A 20,099-nucleotide genomic window follows, 5' to 3' on the forward strand; every position below is an offset into this window, starting at 1 on the left:
ATTTTCCTGTTTCTTCATATGTCAAATAATTTTGGGCTGGGCGCAGTGGCTCATGCCTGTAACCAGCACTTTGGGAGGCTGAGGTGGGTGGATCACCTGAGGTTGGGAGTTCGATACCAGCCTGACCAACATGGAGAAACCCCGTCTCTACTAAAAAATACAAAATTGGCCAGATATGGTGGAGCATGCCTGTAGTCCCAGCTACTCAGGAGGCTGGGGCAGGAGAATTGCTTGAACCTGGGAGGTGGAGGTTGCAGTGAGCCAAGATTGCGCCACTGCGCTCCAGCCTAGGCAACAAGAGCGAAACACCATCTCAAAATAATAATAATAATAATAATAATAATAGTAATAATTTTGGATCATATCCTGGACATTACTACTGTTATGTTGTTGAAAATATGAATTTTGTTATATACCTCCCAAGACAGTTAATATTTTTGTTTTAGCAGGCAATTACTGGTATTTTAGTGGTTTCCTGACTAGTAGCTTACATCTCTGCTCACTTCTTTTTGTTCTGGTTTGGCTGCTTGGAATTTACCACATAGGAGTGGTTTGGTGGTCAAGCGGACCCCTGGATGTAGTTTATGTATAGATTCTGGGGCTTCCTGTCTCTGAATCTATTCTCACTTTTCAGTGAGACTACTACAGGGCTTCACCAGGTAATTTTGAGTACCTGCTCGTAGCCAATACAGTTCTGGGAACCTGCGGCTGTAGTAGTCAATAAAACATAAAAATATATCATTACCCTCTTGGAGGCCGGGCGCCGTGGCTCACGCCTGTAATCTCAGCACTTTGGGAAGCTGAGGCAGGTGGACCACTTGCGGTCAGAAGTTCAAGACCAGCCTGGAAAAATCCCATCTCTAGTGAAAGTTCCAGACCAACATGGTGAAAGCCCCTCTCTACTAAAAATGCAAAAATTAGCCGGGTGTGGTGGCAGGCACCTGTAATGCCAGCTACTGGGGAGGCTGAGGCAGGAGAATCGCTTGAATCTGGGAGGCAGAGGTTTCAGTGAGCTGAGATTGCACCACTGTACTCCAGCCTTGGGCAACAGAGCGAGACTCTGTCTCAAAAAAAAAGAAAAAAATCATTACCTTCTTGGAATTTTTCATGCTATTAAGGGAAGAAACAATAAAAAAAAAAAAAAAGTAAATATTCGTTACGCCAGATAGTGATAAATTCTTTGGAGAAAAAGCAGGGTAAGGGAATGGAGAATTTTGGGGGGCTTGCAATTTTCATTAGGGTGGCAGTGGAAGTCCTCACGGAAAAGGAGGTGTGTGATAAAGCTGGAAGGAGGTGAGCGATCAGCCATGGAATATAAGGATGCCGGGCAGGGGGGATTAGGGGGTGGGGAAAACGTTTTAGGCAGAGGGTACTACAAGCACAAAGGCCATGAGGCAAAAACCTGTGCTAGGCAATTTATCTTGGCCACAAAAACTTTATTCCAGTCGTCAGCCCATTAAACCCTGTAGCTTTAAGTGTTGTGAGATCACAATCTTTATTTTTTAACTTGTGATGGCTCTGGACGGCAATTGCTGTTTCTTGCAATCTGTGGATGAATGAGCAAAGCAGTTAGCAGTGGGAGGAGTACCAGGGAGCAGCACCACGCCTCACACCTCATCCAAGTTCCCCCAGATTCTTGGCGCCCTGGCTCTCCCAGAACATTGTTTGCATTCGTCTTTAAAGGTCTTTTCAGTTTGCCTTGGGTCAGTTGTTTGTATACCGATTAGACCTGTGCAGCCCACTGCGGTAGCAGCTAGTAGGAATTGGATGTGCTGTTGTGTAAATACCAGATTTCGAAGACTTGCAAAAACTGTAAAATATTCCACTAACGATTTTTGCAATACTGCGTACATGTTGAAATATTTTGACCCTATTGGGTTAAGATATATTACTATATTTAACTTTCTTTTCATTAGAAAAACGTAGCCACCAGCAAATGCGAAGTGTCAGCGTGTGGCGTGTATCTTCTTTCAACTGGATGGCGCCGGGGTGGCCCTCGCTATCCGCGGGCTCCCGACAGGAGGTGCCGCAGCTTGAGGCAGGGAGCGGCGCGGAGCAGGCAGTTGGCAGTTCCAGCCCCGAGCCACGGCACTGCAGGGCCCGACCCAGGTTACGGCAACCGGGGGCCCTGCAGACAGCGCCCGAACAGGGGATGCTGTTGGGTGGGAAAGCGCAGGCCCTGGATGGAGGCCCGACCTGCAGGGATCCAGCTCGTCGCCCCGCCTCTTTGCGGCAGAGCTCAGGCCGGCGCAAACCGGTTCAGTGCTAGGACGGACGCCTCGCGCCGCCCAACCGCAGCACGCCCCGCCTCCCTAGTCCGATGGAAGAGACAGGGAACCTCTAGTCGCCAGACGGACTGTACTGAGAGCCTATGAAAATGGCCGAAGATGCTGGGGGGTGGCCGGCGACCAATAGAGGAAGGGAAGGGGCGGGCTCTCATTAGCTTCCCCTAGCCCCACCACGCTTCCTTGGGCTCCGGTCTACCCAGAGCCTACGGGCGCGCGAGAGGGGGGAAGGGCCTGGCGCGGGCCGGAGACTGCGCAGTGCGGTGCCGGCCGGGGGGGCGGGGGGGTGACGTAATCTCCGTCCGCGGCCGCGGCGCCCCGCCCCGCGACGCCCTCCGCGAACCGGGAGAGCGCAGCGCGGGCGGCCAGCAGCAGCCGCAGCTCGGGGGCGGTGCCTGCCCCGCAGCCTCCCCTCGGCGATCGCGCAGCCCCGTCTTTGTCTGGCCTCCGCGCTTTGTTCTCGGCGCCCGTGCCTTGGCCGGCCAGGCCCGCCGCCGAGCAGCCCCTACGCCGCGCTGGCGTCGTCCTCGCCCCCCTCGCCGCCGCCCCCCGCGCGCGGCCGGGCCTTGCCCCCCATGGTGTCCCGGCCAGAGCCGGAGGGCGAGGCCATGGACGCCGAGCTGGCGGTAGCGCCGCCGGGCTGCTCGCACCTGGGCAGCTTCAAAGTGGACAACTGGAAGCAGAACCTGCGGGCCATCTACCAGTGCTTCGTGTGGAGCGGCACGGCTGAGGCCCGCAAGCGCAAGGTGCGCCCGGCAGCCCACCCCGGGGCGGGCTCGCGGCCTCCTGCCTCTCCTGAGGCCGGCCGGGGGAGGGGCCCTTTTCCTTCCCCCTTCCCTTTCCCCCTTGCCTTTCCCTGCCCTTCCTCCTCTTCCCCTCTGTTTCTGCTCTATCTTCTCTTTACCCCTTCCCCCTCCTTTCCGTCCCCCCCTTCTTCCCCCTTTCAACTCCCTCCCTTCCCCCACCTCCTCATCTTCCTCCTCCCATCTTTCGCCTCTGTCCCCTTCCCCCGTCCTTCCTTACCCTCCCCCTCCTTTCTCTTCCCTCCCCCTCCTCTCTCCCCTCCCCCTCCTCTCTCCCCTCCCCCTCCTCTCTCTGCGTCTTCCCCCTCCCTTATCCTTCTTGGCTCGGGAGGGGCGAGTGCTTCCGGGCGGGGGGCGGTGTTCTCCTGCCCGGCTGCCTGGGGAGCCTGGGACTTCAGTGGGCGGTCCCGGTCGTTCGTGCGGGAGGTCCCTGCGGGGAACTCTCCTGGTTCCAGAGGGTTCGGGGCTGGATGGGGGTGCAGAGAAAGAAATATTTCAAAAAAATGAGTAAAGGGTGGGGGATGCCGTCGGGGTCTGGGCGTTGGTCTGCAGCGATCACCCGCCGCCGGGAGCGACCTTGGACGGGAGCTGGGGCAGGGGGCGGGTTGGGGGACGCTGGACGGCAGCTTCGCGGCTGCCTTGGGGCCCGCGGGGAACTGGAGGTGGAGTGCGGCAGGTGCTGGGGCTGGAGCGAACCTGTGGGTGCGGAGCCGCGGCCCGGGTTTTCGATGCGGCCGAGACGTGGACTTGGAAGCGCGCCGTGTGTTGTGCGAAGCCTTAGCCAGGAACGAGTCCCCTTCGGGAGCCCGGTCTTGGCGTCCAGCAGTTAGGCCTGCTAAGGATTTGGAAATCAGAACGTAACATGATTCTTCTATGTGAGTGAACTTTATTTTTACGGTTTCACGCGCTTTTGTAGATTACAGTCCGAGATTGGGAGTTGTGAGGGCAGTTTCTACCTTGAGTGGCATTTTTTTTTTAATGGGAATACCAACAGGCCTGCTGAGATTGTAGGGTATATTAAGCAGCAACTCAAAAAAAAATTATTTTTTTTGAGACGAAGTCTCGCTCTTGTTCCCCAGGCTGGAGTGCAGTGGCGCGATCTCAGCTCAGTGCAACCTCCGCCTCCGGGGTTGAAGCGATTCTCCTGCCTCAGCCTCCAGAGTAGCTGGGATTACAGGCTCCTGCCACCACGCCCGGCTAATTTTTGTATTTTTACTAGAGACGGGGTTTCACCATGTTGGCCAGGCTGGTCTCGAACTCCTGACCCCAGGTGATCCACCCGCCTCGGCCTCCCAAAGTATTGGGATTACAGGCGTAAGCCACCGCGCCCGGACTCAAAATTGTTTTTATCTGTAAAGATATTGGGAAGCACTATGTCTAGATGAACTAAAGTCAGAGATAAAACGTTTCTGTTAGGATCGGAGTTAGAGTCTTACTAGTAGAATTGTGTGTCTTGAAGAAAAGATGGCCTGGCGTGGCGCGGTGGCCTCACACCTGTAATCCCAGCACTTGGGGAGGCTGAGGCAGGCAGATCACGAGGTCAGGAGTTCGAGACCAGCCTGGCCAACATGGTGAACCCTTGTCTCTACTAGAAATACAAAAATTAGCCGGGTGTGGTGACGGGCGCCTGTAATCCCAGCTACTCGAGAGGGTGAGGCAGGAGAATCACTTGAACGCGGGAGGCGGAGGTTACAGTGAGTGGTGATCGGGCCACTCCAGCTTGGGTGACAGAACAAGACCCTGTCTGGAAAAAAAAAAAAGATGACCTGGTTGAAGCCGGCCTTCTGGTGTCTGGATTGGGACGTGACTCGCCCAAGATTCGTTTGTACTTTGGATGAAGTGGGGAATGCCCCACTCTTCCTCTCCCTCCTCCTTTTCTTTTTCCCTTCCATCCCTCTCTCTCCCTTTCTTCCCCCCCTCTGGTATTTTTAACAAAGCTGAAGGAGTCAGGTTTAAACCATTATTGACTAACTTTGCCTAATTTCCTAAAGGAAAGAATTACTTTTTTTTTTTTTGCGTTACTTATGGCTCTGATTAATCTTTTAATTTCAGATGTCAGTTGCTTAGTTTCAAAACCGTTGAGCCACATGTATGTTATTTACCAGTTAGAAGTTGAGCTGTATACGGATAGTGAAAAAAGTTTTCAAAATTCAGGTGGGGGCTGCTGCAGTGCTAGTTGACAGTGTGCCAGCAAGGAGCCCCTTAAGCCCTCCATGCTTTTAACTGACTCGGGACTGACTTACCTGTATCACTTCATGTGCGGTGTACTGCGTTTCTAGCACTCTCTAGTGGCCCAGTTAAGCAAGAGTTGGTTTGAGAAACAGTTTAACAAACCTGGTGGTTAACAGTTGGACAACCTGCATAGGATTCCCATCAGATCTGTAAGCTTAGGACAGTTTTGTTTTTTAAATTTTATTTTATTAAAAATCATTTTTTTGTAGAGGCAGAGCCTTGCTCTGTGACCCAGGCTGGAGTGCAATGGTCTGATCAGTGATCACTGCAGCCTCAGGCTACTGGACTCCAGCCTCTCCTGAGTAGCTGGGACTACAGGCGTGTGTCACCATGCCCGGCTAATGTTTTTTTTACTTTTTGTAGAGACAGTGTCTCACTATATTGCACAGGCTGGTCTTGAACTCCTGGACTCAAGCCATCCTCCTGCCTCCCAAGATGTTGGGATTACAGGCCAGAGCCACTGAGCCCAGCCATATTTTTGGTTTTAATGATGTGAACTTGACTGTAAAAGTACTTTAAGCTGATGATTGTGCCACTGTACTCCAGCCTAGGCAACAAAACCTATCTCAAAACAAACTTCAACTTGAATTATAATCTTTGTAAACAAACAAAGGTACTTTTTGAGATTGACATCTCAGGTACAGTTTAACTACAGAAATGAATCCCTGAATGAATAGGAATTACGAGTTTTGTTATCTAAGGACAGGTGGGTTATGGAATTTGTACCCAAACTTTGATTTTTTTTTTTTTTTTTTTGAGACGGAGTCTCGCTCTGTCGCCCAGGCTGGAGTGCAGTGTCCGGATCTCAGCTCACTGCAAGCTCTGCCTCCCGGGTTTACGCCATTCTCCTGCCTCAGCCTCCCGAGTAGCTGGGACTACAGGTGCCCGCCACCTTGCCCGGCTAGTTTTTTTTTGTATTTTTTAGTAGAGACAGGGTTTCACCGTGTTAGCCAGGATGGTCTCGATCTCCTGACCTCGTGATCCGCCCGTCTCGGCCTCCCAAAGTGCTGGGATTACAGGTGTGAGCCACCGTGCCCGGCTTGATTTTTCTTTTAATAGGCAGAACATGACAAACACATGACCAGGCTTGATAAGTTTCTGTCCAAAAGAAGCTTGAATTGGAGTAAAACTCTTTTTTTTTGAGATGGAGTTTTGCTCTTTTTTCCCAGGCTGTAGTGCAATGGTGCGATCTTGGTTCCCCGAAGCCTCTGCCTCCTGGGTTCAAGTGATTATCCTGCCTCAGCCTCCCAAGTAGCTGGGATTACAGGCATACGCCACCACGCCCAGCTAATTTTGTATTTTTAGTAGAGACGGGATTTCTCCATGTTGGTCAAGCTGGCCTCAAACTCCCGACCTCAGGTGATCTGTCCATCTTAGCCTCCCAAAGTGCTGGGGTTACAGGCATGAGCCACTGCACCTGGCCAGAATTGCAGTAAAACTCTTGTATTGCTGACTATAAAAATATTTCTGCTGGGCGTGGTGGCTCATGCCTGTAATCCCAGCACTTTGGGAGGCCGAGGCAGGCGGATCACGAGGTCAGGAGATCGAGACCGTCCCGGCTAACAAGGTGAAACCCTGTCTCTACTAAAAATATAAAAAATTAGTTGGGCATGGTGGCACGCGCCTGTAATCTTAGCTACTCGCGAGGCTGAGGCAGGAGAATCGCTTGAACCCGGGAAGCAGAGGTTGCAGTGAGCTGATACCACGCCACTACACTCCAACCTGGGCGACAGAGGAAGACTCTGTCTCCAAAAAAAAAAAAGATATATATATATTTCCATGATTTAGGACTGGCACGACCACAGTGGCCTCTCCTTTGTGTTTTTGGTGTGTGTTAAATATAACAAAATTATTACCATTTCAGGGTTTGTCTGTAAAGATAGGAACTGGCAGAAAGTGATTGTGATATAACATTCTACGTTATATTTTGAATATAGACACTTTGGAGAACAGGTAAGTTTTGTTGTTGTTGTTGTTGTTGTTGTTGTTTTTTGAGACGGAGTCTGGCTCTGTCGCCCAGGCTGGAGTGCAGTGGTGCGATCTCGGCTCACTGCAAGCTCCTCCTCCCGGATTTACACCATTCTCCTGCCTCAGCCTCCTGAGGAGCTGGGACCACAGGTGCCCGTCAATACGCCCGGCTAATTTTTTGTATTTTTAGTAGAGACGGGGTTTCACTCTGTTAGCGAGGATGCTCTCTTATCTCCTGACCTCGTGATCCACCTGTCTCGGCCTCCCAAAATGCTGGGATTACAGGCATGAGCCACCATGCCTGGCCAGAGAACAGGTAATATATTTAAGATCATTTCTCTCTTTGAATCTAAAATTTTATAGCACTGTGTTCTCAAAACACATTTTTTTATTTTTTAATTTTTTATGTATTTACTTTTTTTTGAGACACGGTCTGTCTTTCAGGCTAGAGTGCAGTGGTATGATTATGGCTCAATGCAGCCTCGGCTTCTTGGGCTCCAGTGATCCTCCTGCCTCAGCCTCCCAAGTAGCTGGGACTGCAGGCATGCACCACTGCACCTGGCTAATTTTTGTATTTTTGGTAGTAATGAGTTTTGCCATGTTGCCCAGGCTGGTCTTGAACTTCTGAGCTAAGTGATCCTCTTGCCTTGGCCTCCCAAAGTGCTGGGATTACAGGCATGAGCCATCCCTCCCAGCCATCCAACAATGCCTCAGTTAGTCTTTACTGGCTCAGCCAGGTGCTGGGATGATGGTGAGCACATTGTAGACAGCTCTCATTACTTGTTTTTAATAGTTTAGCTCATTTTCCTGATACGTGCTATTGTATTTTATTATTTATTTATTTATTTATTTATTTAAAACAATAAAGACTGGGTCTCCCTATGTTGCCCGGGCTGGTCTTGAACTCCTGGCCTTAGGAGGTTCACCTTGGCCTCCCACAGTGCTGGGATGATACGTGCTATTTTATTTTATTTTATTTTTTTTATTTATTTATTTTTTTTGAGACGGAGTCTCGCTCTGTAGCCCAGGCTGGAGTGCAGTGGCCGGATCTCAGCTCACTGCAGGCTCCGCCTCCCGGGTTCACGCCATTCTCCGGCCTCAGCCTCCCGAGTAGCTGGGACTACAGGCGCCCGCCATCTCGCCCGGCTATTTTTTGTATTTCTTAGTAGAGACGGGGTTTCACTGTGTTCGCCAGGATGGTCTCGATCTCCTGACCTCGTGATCCGCCCATCTCGGCCTCCCAAAGTGCTGGGATTACAGGCTTGAGCCAGATACGTGCTATTTTAAAAGTAGACTTTTAAACTTCGTTTATTTGAGGAGTGTACTTTTTACTTTATAGTGAACTGGCTCTTTCAAATCATCACAACAAAACATTACACCGTTCATACTAAGTGGGGTCTAAGTAAAAGATCTAAAATGTAAACATTTTTCTGTTTAAGGTTTTAATTTTGAGTTCATTATAGATTGACATACTGGTGTAAGAAAATAGAGTAATCCTGTGTATCTTTCCCCATTCCCCTAATGGTGACTTCTTGCAGAAATGGAGTACAATTACCACCAGGATATTGACATTGGTACAGTCTATCTTTCATAAAATCCACCGTCTCGTTCAGATTTCCCCGTTTTTACTTCTACTCATTTGTGTTTGTGTATTTAGTTCATTCACTACACTGCGTACTTTATTTGGAACTCATTGGTTTTTATCTGATGGCCTTATTCTGTCTCAGAATCCCACATTACTTTGAGTCTTCATGTCCCCTTGGGCTCTTCTAGGCAGTGACAGTTTCTCAGGCTGTCTTTTTTGGTGACCTTGAGAGTTTTGAGGAGTCCTGGTCATGTAGTTGTAGAATGTCCCTCAGTTTTGGTTTTCTGATGTTTTTCTCGTGATTCAGCTGTGGTTATGGGTTTGGGGAAGGAAGACCACAGAGGTGAAGTGCTCTTCTCATTCCCGTATATTAAGGATGATGCTGTCAAGATGTATTGGGTTGCTGGCCTTGACTGAATGTCTGAGGTCATGTTTGCCAGGTTTCTCCAGTGCGGAGTGACTGTTTCCCTCCTTTATGTACTGTTTATTTTGGAAGAGAGTTACTCTGCATAGGTACTCTACTGGGATGGGGAGTTCTGTTCCTCCTCCTTGAGGGTGGAGTAGCTATTTAAATTATTTGGAACATTTCTGTGTGGAAGATTTGCTCATCCTCACTCGTGTGTTTACTCACTTGTGTATATCAACATGGACTTGTGGATATTGAATGTATGCTTTGGGTTATCATCCAGTGCTGTGTGGTTTTGTTGCTCCCATCATCTGGCTGTATCCACTGGGAGCTCTTTCAGCTGGCTCCGGTGTCCCTTTCACATAGCCACATGATTTTTTGTTTGTTGTTTTTGAGCACTTCCTTACTTCCTGGAAGGACACTATGTTCTGGGATCATCTTATGTGTTTTCTGCCCCAGCCTTAGACTCCAGCATTTTCCAAGGATCCCTAGTTCCTTTTTTGGGAGAATGGAATTAGAAACCAAGATCTGGGCACTGGTGTGCTCATTACTACTGGGATATCCTGGCTTCTTGGCCCCCTCAAGGGACAGAGCTGGGAAACAGGTGTGTATATACAAATGCGTGTATATACAGGTCTGTAATTATTTTGATATATATCCATCAGCATCCACATGAAGCTCTACATGAGTTCATGTTGGTATCTCCAGGTCTCATCCATATCTATAGGGATTATTCTAGCCTTCCCCTCCAGCTTATCTGTAACTTTTCTGTCCAGCAGAGAAAATCCTGGCTCCCACTGTCCACAATCTGTTTACTTACCTCTTCTGCTTTGGTATACCTGAATAGAGGTTTCAGAATTGTTGTCCTGTACTCCCTTGCGAAACGACCCCTTGAAGTACTGTGCTCAGTTACAGTTCCTTTTGCTTTTAGTTGTACACTCTCCCCTCATTTCCACGTTATGTAGGTGCTTCCCTCCCCACCCCTCTTGGCGGAGTTGTGTCCTATGTGTGTAATACAATCTGTTTCTTCTGCCTCAGCCTGCATTCCGTAGGGCCTCATCAATGATTTAAAAAATCATTTACATTAAGGTTTGCTCTTTGTGCTTTCAAGCTCAGTGGATTTTGACAGAGGCATCCACAACTACAGCACTGTACAGAATAGCTGCACTACCCGAAGAAATCCCTGTGCTTCACCTACTGACTCTCCACAACCACTGATCTCTTCTCCGTCTCGGAGGTTTTTTCCTTTCCAGAATGTTATATCATTGGGTTCATACAGTCTGCAACCTTTTCATACTGGCTTCTTTCGTCTAGCAATATCCATTGAGTGGATTGAAAGTTCATTCCTTTTTTTTTTTTTTGAGATGGAGTCTTGCTCTGTCGCCCAGACTGGGGTGCAGTGGCGTGATCTTGGCTCACTGCAAGCTCCGCCTCCCGGGTTCACGCTATTCTCTTGCCTAGTAGAGACAGGGTTTCACTGTGTTAACCAGGATGGTCTCGATCTCCTGACCTCATGATCCACCCATCTCGGCCTCCCAAAGTGCTGGGATTACAGGCGTGAGCCACTGTGCCCCGGCTGAGGTCAACTCAATTTAAAGGAAGGCTAGCCTAAGCTGGTCAGTACCAGGAGGATTTTGCCCCGACTTGCTTCTGCCCAAGTGTGTGTCCCTCGGCAGCTCCCAGCATCTCTTGGGCTTCCTCATTTCCCATTTATGATAATCCAGTACTCACCCCCATCCTTGAGGGATACATTCCAAGACCCCGGATAGATGCCTGAAACCACAGATAATACTGAATCCCTTATGTATTATGTGCAAACTTTTTTCCTTCATAATTTCGTGGATAGATTTGTTCTTACTGTAGATTTTTTTTTTTTTTTTTTTTTGAGACGGAGTCTCGCTGTGTCGCCCAGGCTGGAGTGCAGTGGCCGGATCTCAGCTCATTGCAAGCTCCGCCTCCCGGGTTTTTACGCCATTCTCCTGCCTCAGCCTCCCGAGTAGCTGGGACTACAGGCGCCCACCACCTTGCCCGGCTAGTTTTTTGTATTTTTTTTAGTAGAGACGGGGTTTCACCGTGTTAGCCAGGATGGTCTCGAACTCCTGACCTCGTGATCCGCCCGTCTCGGCCTCCCAAAGTGCTGGGATTACAGGCTTGAGCCACCGCGCCCGGCCCTTACTGTAGATCTTAGCAAACTCATCATTTAATATTGTTTTCTTTTCTTATTAATAATTTTCACCTTTTCACGTAAAAGAAGCCCTTTACGACTTTTCTTGGCGTATCCAAATTGCAGCATCAGTACTCTCAAGCTTTGGGGCCATATTAAGCTAAATAAAAGTGGCTTGAACACAAGCGACTGCAACAGTTGATATGATCGGCAAGATAGCTACCAAGTGACTAGTGGGCAGGTGGCTTAGACGGCATGGAGAAGCTGGACAAAGGGATGGTCATGGGACAGAGCGGGATGTCACTCAGTTTCATCCTGCTTCTCAGAACGGCAGGCAGTTTTAAGCTTCTGAATTGTTTATTTCTGGCATTTCCATGTTACTATTTTCAGACTGAGGTTGACTGTGGGTAACTGAAACCACAGCAAGTGAAACTAGGTAAGGGAGGACTGCTGCAATATTTTATATTTCATACATAATTTCATTCTGGTTTTGGTACTTGGGATACACTTTTTAGGTAGGCCTGGCAAGTAAGTCTCCTGACCTGTCCAAGGACATCACCAGTAACTTCTGGGTCCCAGCCTTAAATGAGGTCAGTCTGAGGTCTTGCCCTTGCTGAATGAAATTACCCCTTTTATAGATTGAAAGGTCTGTAGTCGCTGTACCCTTAGATTGATTTTGGCTCTGAGATTGAGGGGCCTGAGTCTGTACGCTGAGGTTTCTGAGGTTGGAGAACTTAATTTGAGAAGATTATCTAATTTTGGTGAAGTCTTTAGCTTTTTAGTGCCATATTTTTTTCCGATAAAAGATAGAATATTTAGGCCAGGCGTGCTGGCTCACGCCTGTAATCCCAACACTTTGGGAGCCCGAGGCGGGCAGATCACCTGAGGTCAGTAGTTCAAGACCATCCTGGCCAACATGGTGAAACCCTGTCTCTACTAAAATACAAAAAAATTAGCTGGCCATGGTGGCACGCGCCTGTAGTCCCAGATACTCGGGAGGCTGAGGCAGGGAAATCACTTGAACCCAGGAGGCGGAGCTTGCAGTGAGCTGAGATTGTGTCATTGCACTCCAGCCTGGTGACAGAGCAAGACCCCATCTCAAAAAAAAAATTTGTTTTATACTTGTCCCTTCACTTATGTCGGTATTTGAGTCCTTGAAAAAGTCGCTGAGGAGAAAGCACAAGAATTAAACTTACCTTCCTAAGATGCTCAGGTTTTAGACCAGTAGGAAGTCATGGGTAGTGTGTGAAAAGTGTACTACCTCTTAAGGTGGTGTGTCATGTTTGCACACTTTTAAAAACTGGACTCAATTCAATGTACTGTTGAGTCATCCCATAGGGTAAGCCCACATCTGGTTGACTACAAGGCCTCCGAACCTCTTGCTCCTCCCCATCCTTCTTGGTTGGGGTGGGAGGTAGTGTGAGTAAGGAGGTAAGAGAATAGGATATTCAGAGGAATATTCTTAATATTGGGACCGAATTAATGAATTTGGCGGGTGTTTCTGCACTGCGTAAGATGAGCAACAATTAAATTGCTGATTCTTCTCCTAATTCCTGTCATATACAAATCCTAGTGATGTTTCGGGATTTACTTACAGTCTGCTGAATCTAGTTGAATTAATTTATAGGAGAAAGGGATTTAATTCAGAAATCATTGCAAGGGCTATGGGAGTAGTAGATTCTAGGTTGAGTTTCTAGGAAAACCCGCCAGCCTGGGGAATCCTGCCTTTGCAGGAGCCACCACACCAGGAAGTGGTATACTGGGCTGCTTAAACAGAGCCACCCCTCCGGGGTCCATTTTAGCATGTGGGTGCCCCCACTGGGCTTCTCTCCTTGGCTTACTCACCAGCCCCACTGTCTGCAAATGTGTCCTAAGATATGTTTGGAACATGAGCCGCACGGTTGCCTGGGGAATGAATTTTTTTTTTTTTTTTTTTGAGATGGAGTCTGGGTCAGTCACCCAGGTTGGAGTGCAGTGGCGCGATCTAGTCTCACAGCAAGCTCTGCCTCCCTGGTACACGCCATTCTCCTGCCTCAGCCTCCCAAGTAGCTGGGACCACAGGTACCCGCTACCATGCCTGGCTAATTTTTTTGTGTATTTTCAGTAGATACGGGGTTTCACCGTGTTAGCCAGGATGGTCTCGATCTCCTGACCTCATGATCTACCTGCTTTGGCCTCCCAAAGTGCTGGGATTACAGGCGTGAACCACCACGCCCGGCCGGGGAATGCATTTTCAACTTTTCTTTTTTTTTTGAGACAGGATCTGGTTCTGTTGCTCAGGCTAAAGGGCAGTGGTGTGATCTTGGCTCACTGCAGCCTTGACCTCCCGGGCTCAAACCATCCTGAGTAGGTGGGACTACAGGTGTGCGCCACCACGTCCAGCTAATTTTTGCATTTTTTGTAGAGATGAGGTTTCACCATTTGGCCCAGGCTGGTTTTGAACTCCTGGCCTCAAGCTGTCCGCCCACCTCGGCTTCCCAAAATGCTGTATTCCTGGCGTGAGCCAACGCGCCAACTGTGTTTTATACTTTACAGTGCTGTGAAGGGAGATAGAATAAAAATGAATGTGAATCCCACGTGAGTGACCCGGGCCTGCTGTAACAAACCACCACAAACCAAGTAACTAAGCACCACAGAAATTTCATCTCAAATTCTGAGACTAGTAGTCCGAAATAAAGTGTTTGCAGGGTAGCCGCTCCAGAGGCTATTCCTGGCCTCCTCCAGACACCGGAAGACACGTGCTACCTCACTCATGCGTCTGCCTCTATTACATTTAAATCTGATACAGTATTATCAATGGAAGTGCTGTTCCACAGTGTAGATTGGGGAAAAATAATAATACAGTTTTGGCATTGTTTAAATACATTCTGAGAAATGCATTGTTAGGCAATTTTGTCTTTGTGTGAACGTCATAGAGTGACTTAACACAAAGCTAGAAGGTACAGCCTGCTGCACACCCAGGCTGTGTGATGGAGCCTGTTGCTCCTAGGCTGCAAACCTGTACAGCATGTACTGTACTGAACACTGTAGGCAATTGAAACACGATTGTAAGCATTTGTGTATCTATAGCTAAACATAGAGAAGGTTACAGTAAAAATATGATACTATAATCTTCCAGGACCACAATTGTACATGCAACCTGTCATTGACTGAAACATTGCTATGTGGTGCGTGACTATACCAGACATTAAGGTTTTATCGGTATGTCAGAGACAGCTGTTTATTGTATTTAGCGCCAATTGTCTTGTTGATTGGCTGCTTGAATAATGTTAGAGAAGCTGTCTCTTAGCTGTGTTGGCTCCATAAGGCCTGTAAACTGTGTCTTCCCTGATGATTGGTAAACCCGTGCAGAAGAGCATCCTAGGTTGTATAATAGAGATAGAATATAATGGAGTGTGTAGCACAGCAGGGGCTTATTGTGTTTAGCTGTTTTGTTGAGTGTTTCTGAGATTCATCCATGCTGTTGAGTATATCATAGGTTCCTTTTCATTGCTGTCTACTGAATTAACTATACTGTAGTTTATTCTTTTTACTAGTAATGAACATTTTGTTTGTTTTCAGTGTTGGGGTGTTGCAAGTAATAATGCTACAAAAGTCCTTGTACGTGTCTTTGGTTGTATATAAACCCATGAGTTGAATGGTTAGGCTGTAGGGTACATATGTTCAGTTTAATAGTTGTCTTCTGTCCATTTATTTTGAAAATAAGAAACCTACAACCATTAGCAAGAATGCTAAAATGAATATTGTATACATTTATATGGATTCATTAGTAGTTAGCTTCTTGCTAACTGGTTTTATTTCCATATCTTTTTCTGAATCACCTGAGGGCTGATTGTAGACATCATGATAGTTTACCTCCTAAGAACTGGGATAGTCTCCTACATAAGCACAATACAGTTATCACACTCAGAGTTTAACTTTTCAAATAGTATTGTCTAACATATATTGTCCAACTTTAAATGCCTGAAAATTGTTCCAGTATCCTTTATGCCTTTAAAAATTTGCATATCGGATTCAATCCAAGATCATGGATTGCATTTGTTTTCATATGTCTTTAGATTTGGGTCATCTAGAAATTCCTAGCCTATTTTTCTTTCATTACATGAATATTTTTGAAGAGCTCAGGTCAGTCATTTTGCAGAAGTCTTTCAATTTGGACACGCCTCCCTACTTCTCAGGAGCAGATTCCAGATGGATCATGTTGGTCTGAGCACCCCACAGGCGCTGCCACATTGTCCTCTGCACCTGCGTGCTCCGCGGCGGGGATAAGTTTGGTTAGGGTGGCGTTGGCCAGAGTTCTCTATTGTAGAGGTAATCTTTTCCTGTTTAATTGACTGAAGTAGTCTGGAGTGATACTCTGAAACTGTAGGTATCTATTGCCTCAATACACAAGTACACATGTGTACATGCATACGTACGTACATACATACATACGTACATACATACATACACAAGCGGTCTGAGTTCCATCTCTGTGGGTTCAATCACAAATCAAAGATATTTGGGGGAAGAAAGGGATAGGTGCATCAGTAATGAACATGTACAGACTTTTTCTTATCTCATTATTCCTGAAACAATACACTGTAACTGCTAGCATAGCATCTACTTTGTGTTAGGTATTGTAAGTAATCTAGAGATGATTGAAAGTTTATGGGAGGATATGCATAGGTTCTTTGCAAGTACATTTTATATCCGGGACTTGAATATCCATGGATTTTGGTACCTGAGGGGATCCTGGAATCAATTCCTAGATACTGAGGGACAGGTGTATATGTAACTTAATGTATTTTTTTATCCAGGTGACATTCACATAATACAATTAACCGTTTCAGAGGAATTGTTCAGCAACATTTTGTGGTTCACACTACTGTGCAGTCACTGCCCTACCTCTATCAAATTTGAAAACGTTTTAATTTGTTCCTTGTTCTACCTGTCCCCAGCCCCTGGCAACGTCCCATCTGAGTTGTGTTGGTGGATTTACCTATCCTGAGTATTTCATATAAACAGACTCATAGGATATGTGATCCTTTGTTTCTGGCTTCCTTCACTTAGCATGATGTTTTCAAGGCTAGTCTGCACTGTAGTGTGTGTCAGTACTTTACTCCTTTCTGTGGTGGAGTAATTAATATTCCATTGTGTATATGCTACAGTTTGTTCATCCACTCATCTGTTGATGAATATATGGGCCATTTCTACTATTTTGACAGTTGTGAATGACACAATTTTTTTTTTTTTTTTTTGAGACGGAGTCTCGCTCTGTCACCCAGGCTGGAGTACAGTGGCCGGATCTCAGCTCACTGAGATCCGCCTCCTGGGTTTACTGCATTCTCCTGCCTTAGCCTCCCGAGTAGCTGGGACTAGAGGCGCCCACCACCATGCCCGGCTAGTTTTTTTTTTTTTTTCTTTTTAGTAGAGACGGGGTTTCACGGTGTTAGCCAGGATGGTCTCAATCTGACCTCGTGATCCAGAAGTGCTGGGATTACAGGCTTGAGCCACCGCGCCCAGCCAACACAATATTTTTTACCCAATGATTCTAGCATCCACTGATGATTCTTGCCTGAATCGGTTATTACTATGATAAATATAAAATGAAGATCTTGTATTTTTGTCTTTCTACAATATTTATTAGATGGAATTCTGTGAAGAAGACTTTGTGTTTGTATAGTATTAATTTCTTTTTTAAAAAATCTGAGGGGTACATAGTAGGTGTATATGTTTTATCAATCTGGACTTAGGGATTCTTTTAAAACTCAGTATAAATAAGTCTTCTTATTCATTTCTGTGCTCGAATCATGCAAATGTTGCCAGTGGTGGCTGTCCCTTTTCACACATCCGGTTAGTATTGAGTCAGTGGCGCCCCTGGGTGGTTGGGGGTGTAAGGATTGGTTAGCACTGTGCTCATCATTGCCGTGATTAACATTTCAGGTTTCTGAGGTCTGTTTCTTAGTAGTGCCCTGCTCCTTTTTCTTTCTTCTGTACTTTGCTTTGATTCATGTCTCCCTCCCTTTTTCTTACTGCTTCTAAATTTGCTGTGGTCCTGGAACCTGGATTCGCAAACCTGAAATGACGTCTGGGTTAAGGGTGACTAGGTGTGAGTTGCTGGCCTGCAGTGGGGATGGGAGCTGGGCTTGGGGTGCCCGTCAGGATCAGGAGGAGGTGTGTGAACATCTCGGTAATTTACAGGGTTTTGGCAGTTGTGGTTGTGGGCTGAGTTTTCTTATGGGGAGCTAGTTTTCAACTCAATGAAGTCCTGTTTGGGAGAATTGAAAGGATTAAACTGATCCTCTAGAGTGATAAGCCTTGGAGATGGAATTCCCTGTCCTTTCCTCCAGTAGCTGTTTTGGGGGAATACTTTGCTTGACTGTTTCCTCAGAGCACCCCTGTCCTATCACACAGTGCTCACCCTTCCTCTTCTCTGAATTTCAGGCCAAGTCCTGCATCTGCCATGTCTGTGGCGTCCACCTCAACAGGCTGCATTCCTGCCTCTACTGCGTCTTCTTCGGCTGTTTCACAAAGAAGCATATTCACGAGCATGCGAAGTCAAAGCGGCACAACCTGGGTGAGGCAAGCTTCTGGGATGGGGGGATAGTTGTGGCCCCCAAATTGCTACTGTTCAATTTTTAATTTGCAGTTCCACTCTTCCAAAAGTCCACTTTGTCATTTATCTCAAATAACGCGTGCCCCTCACTGGTGACACTTGGCAAGGGAAGTGAAAGGGACAAGCCGAGCTCAGCTGAATCCCGCCCCCAGTTTGCCTTAGCATCAGAGGGTTCTGAGTGAATGGCCTGCTGTGTCCAGCTGACTTCCTGTGAAAAGTTACACTGTCCCTGCTAATGAAACATCAGACCCTTTGAAACACATAGTTAGGAATCACCTTAGGCAAACATTTATATGGAAAGAGCTCCATGCAATGTGAGGTCCCTGAGGCCAGCGAGGGGTTGGATGTGCATAGGTGATTTTATGGCCTTCAGCAATGGGTTTCATTGTTTCCAGTCACACAGTTCTTGAAAAGGCTCCCTTAGCATTGTGTGTGGCCTCAAGATTAATTTACCTTTCACAGCCTTGCAAAATCGAACTCATTCTACATTCTAGAAGTTACATAAAACTCAGTTTTGCGCTTGACTTTTTCTCCCTTTTTTTTTTTTTTTTTTTTTTTGAGATGGAGTCTTGCTCTGTCACCCAGGGTGGAGTGCAGTGGTTTGATCTTGGCTCACTGCAGCCTCTGCCTCCTGGGCTCAAGCAGTTCTCCTGCCTCAGCCTCCCAAGTAACAGATTACAGGTGCCTGCTACCACGCCTGGCTAATTTTTGTAATTTTAGTAGAGACAGGGTTTCACCCTGTTGGCCAGGTTGGTCTCAAAACTCCTGACCTCACATGATCCTCCTGCCTCGGCCTCCCAAAGTGCAAGGATTACAGGCGTGAGTCACCGCACCTGGCTGGCTTTTTTTTCTGACTTTGTGCATTAAATGTTTTTTCTTCTACACAGTAGTGTTTTCTTTGGAATGCTGATGGAGTTGGCAGGATATCCTTCAGAATAGCGTTTTCAAGGGGTTCAAGCCGGAGACCTGTTTTAGCTAATAGTTCATGTGAGCTTAGCAATTCCAGGTGAAGATATTTTTAGGCCTTTCCACCCCGAAGTTCTGTAATTTGATGCTCTCTTAAAAGCGTTAGCCTAGAAAGACCTATTGGAAACATCGTGTGAGTCCATAAAGTTACTGCACCCACGTCCCGTACAGCTCTCTACAAGGAGTACTCATAGTAAAGGAGAAGACCCACGGATTTAACTGAGGCTGACACGAAAAGTGTGTCTGATTTTTTTTTTTTCTTTTTTTTTTTTTTTTGGAGACAGGGTCTTGCTTTGTCTGGAGTCCAGGCTGGAGTGCAGTGGTGCAGTCCTGGCTCCCTGTGGCCTTGACCACCTGGGCTCAAGAGATCCTTCTACCTCAGCCTCTCATTGGGACCACAGGCACACACCGCCACACCTGGAATCCCAGCACTTTGGGAGGCCGAGTGACTTCCTGTGTTTAAAAATTTTTTGTTGGCTGGGTGCGGTGGCTCACGCCTGTAATCCCAGCACTTTGGGAGGCCAAGGCAGGCAGATTATGAGGTCAGGAGATTGAGACCATCCCAGCCAACATGGTGAAACCCCGTCTCTACTAAAAATAACAAAAAAATTAGGTGGGTGCAGTGGCACGCGCCTGTAGTCCCCAGCTACTTGGGAGGCTGAGGCAGGAGACTTGCTTGAACCCAGGAGGCGGAGGTTGCAGTGAGCTGAGATCAGGCCATTGTACTCCATCCTGGGCGACAGAGCAAGAATGTGTCTCAGAAAAAAAAAAATTGTAGAGGCAGGGTCTCACTGTGTTGCCTAGGCTAGTCTTGAACTCCTGGGCTTGAGCAATCCTTTGGCTGTGGCCTCCCAAAGTGCTGGGATTACAGGCCTGAGCCACCATGCCTGGCCACGGTGTGTCTGATTTTGTTCCTAGTAATTTTTTTTCTGTTGTGTTTTAAAGAAGTGAGACGAGGGAGGAGCGGTGTGGCTTGCACCTGTAATCCCAGCACTTTGGGAGGCTGAGGTGGGCAAATTACCTGAACTCAGGAGCTCAAGACCAGTCTGGGCAACATGGTAAAATCCTGTCTGTACAAAAAAATTTAAAAAT

The 20,099-nt window shown here is 47.3% G+C and overlaps 1 protein-coding gene across 3 annotated transcripts in view; it reads left to right on the forward strand.

Annotated features, from left to right (window-relative positions):
* The first annotated feature begins 2,636 nt into the window (after positions 1-2,636).
* The window catches only part of USP22 (ubiquitin specific peptidase 22), a 44,042-nt gene continuing 26,579 nt past the window's right edge, over positions 2,637-20,099 (forward strand). For all 3 annotated transcript variants that reach the window (XM_025361234.1, XM_025361236.1, XM_025361235.1), the window contains exons 1-2: positions 2,637-3,031; positions 17,870-18,002. In XM_025361234.1, the coding sequence (XP_025217019.1) occupies positions 2,861-3,031; positions 17,870-18,002 (304 nt within the window). In that variant the 5' untranslated portion in view covers positions 2,637-2,860. The remainder of the gene's footprint in view (positions 3,032-17,869; positions 18,003-20,099) is intronic.

This window comes from Theropithecus gelada, chromosome 16 (genome assembly GCF_003255815.1).
Source record: "Theropithecus gelada isolate Dixy chromosome 16, Tgel_1.0, whole genome shotgun sequence".
Taxonomy (NCBI): Eukaryota; Metazoa; Chordata; class Mammalia; order Primates; family Cercopithecidae; genus Theropithecus; species Theropithecus gelada.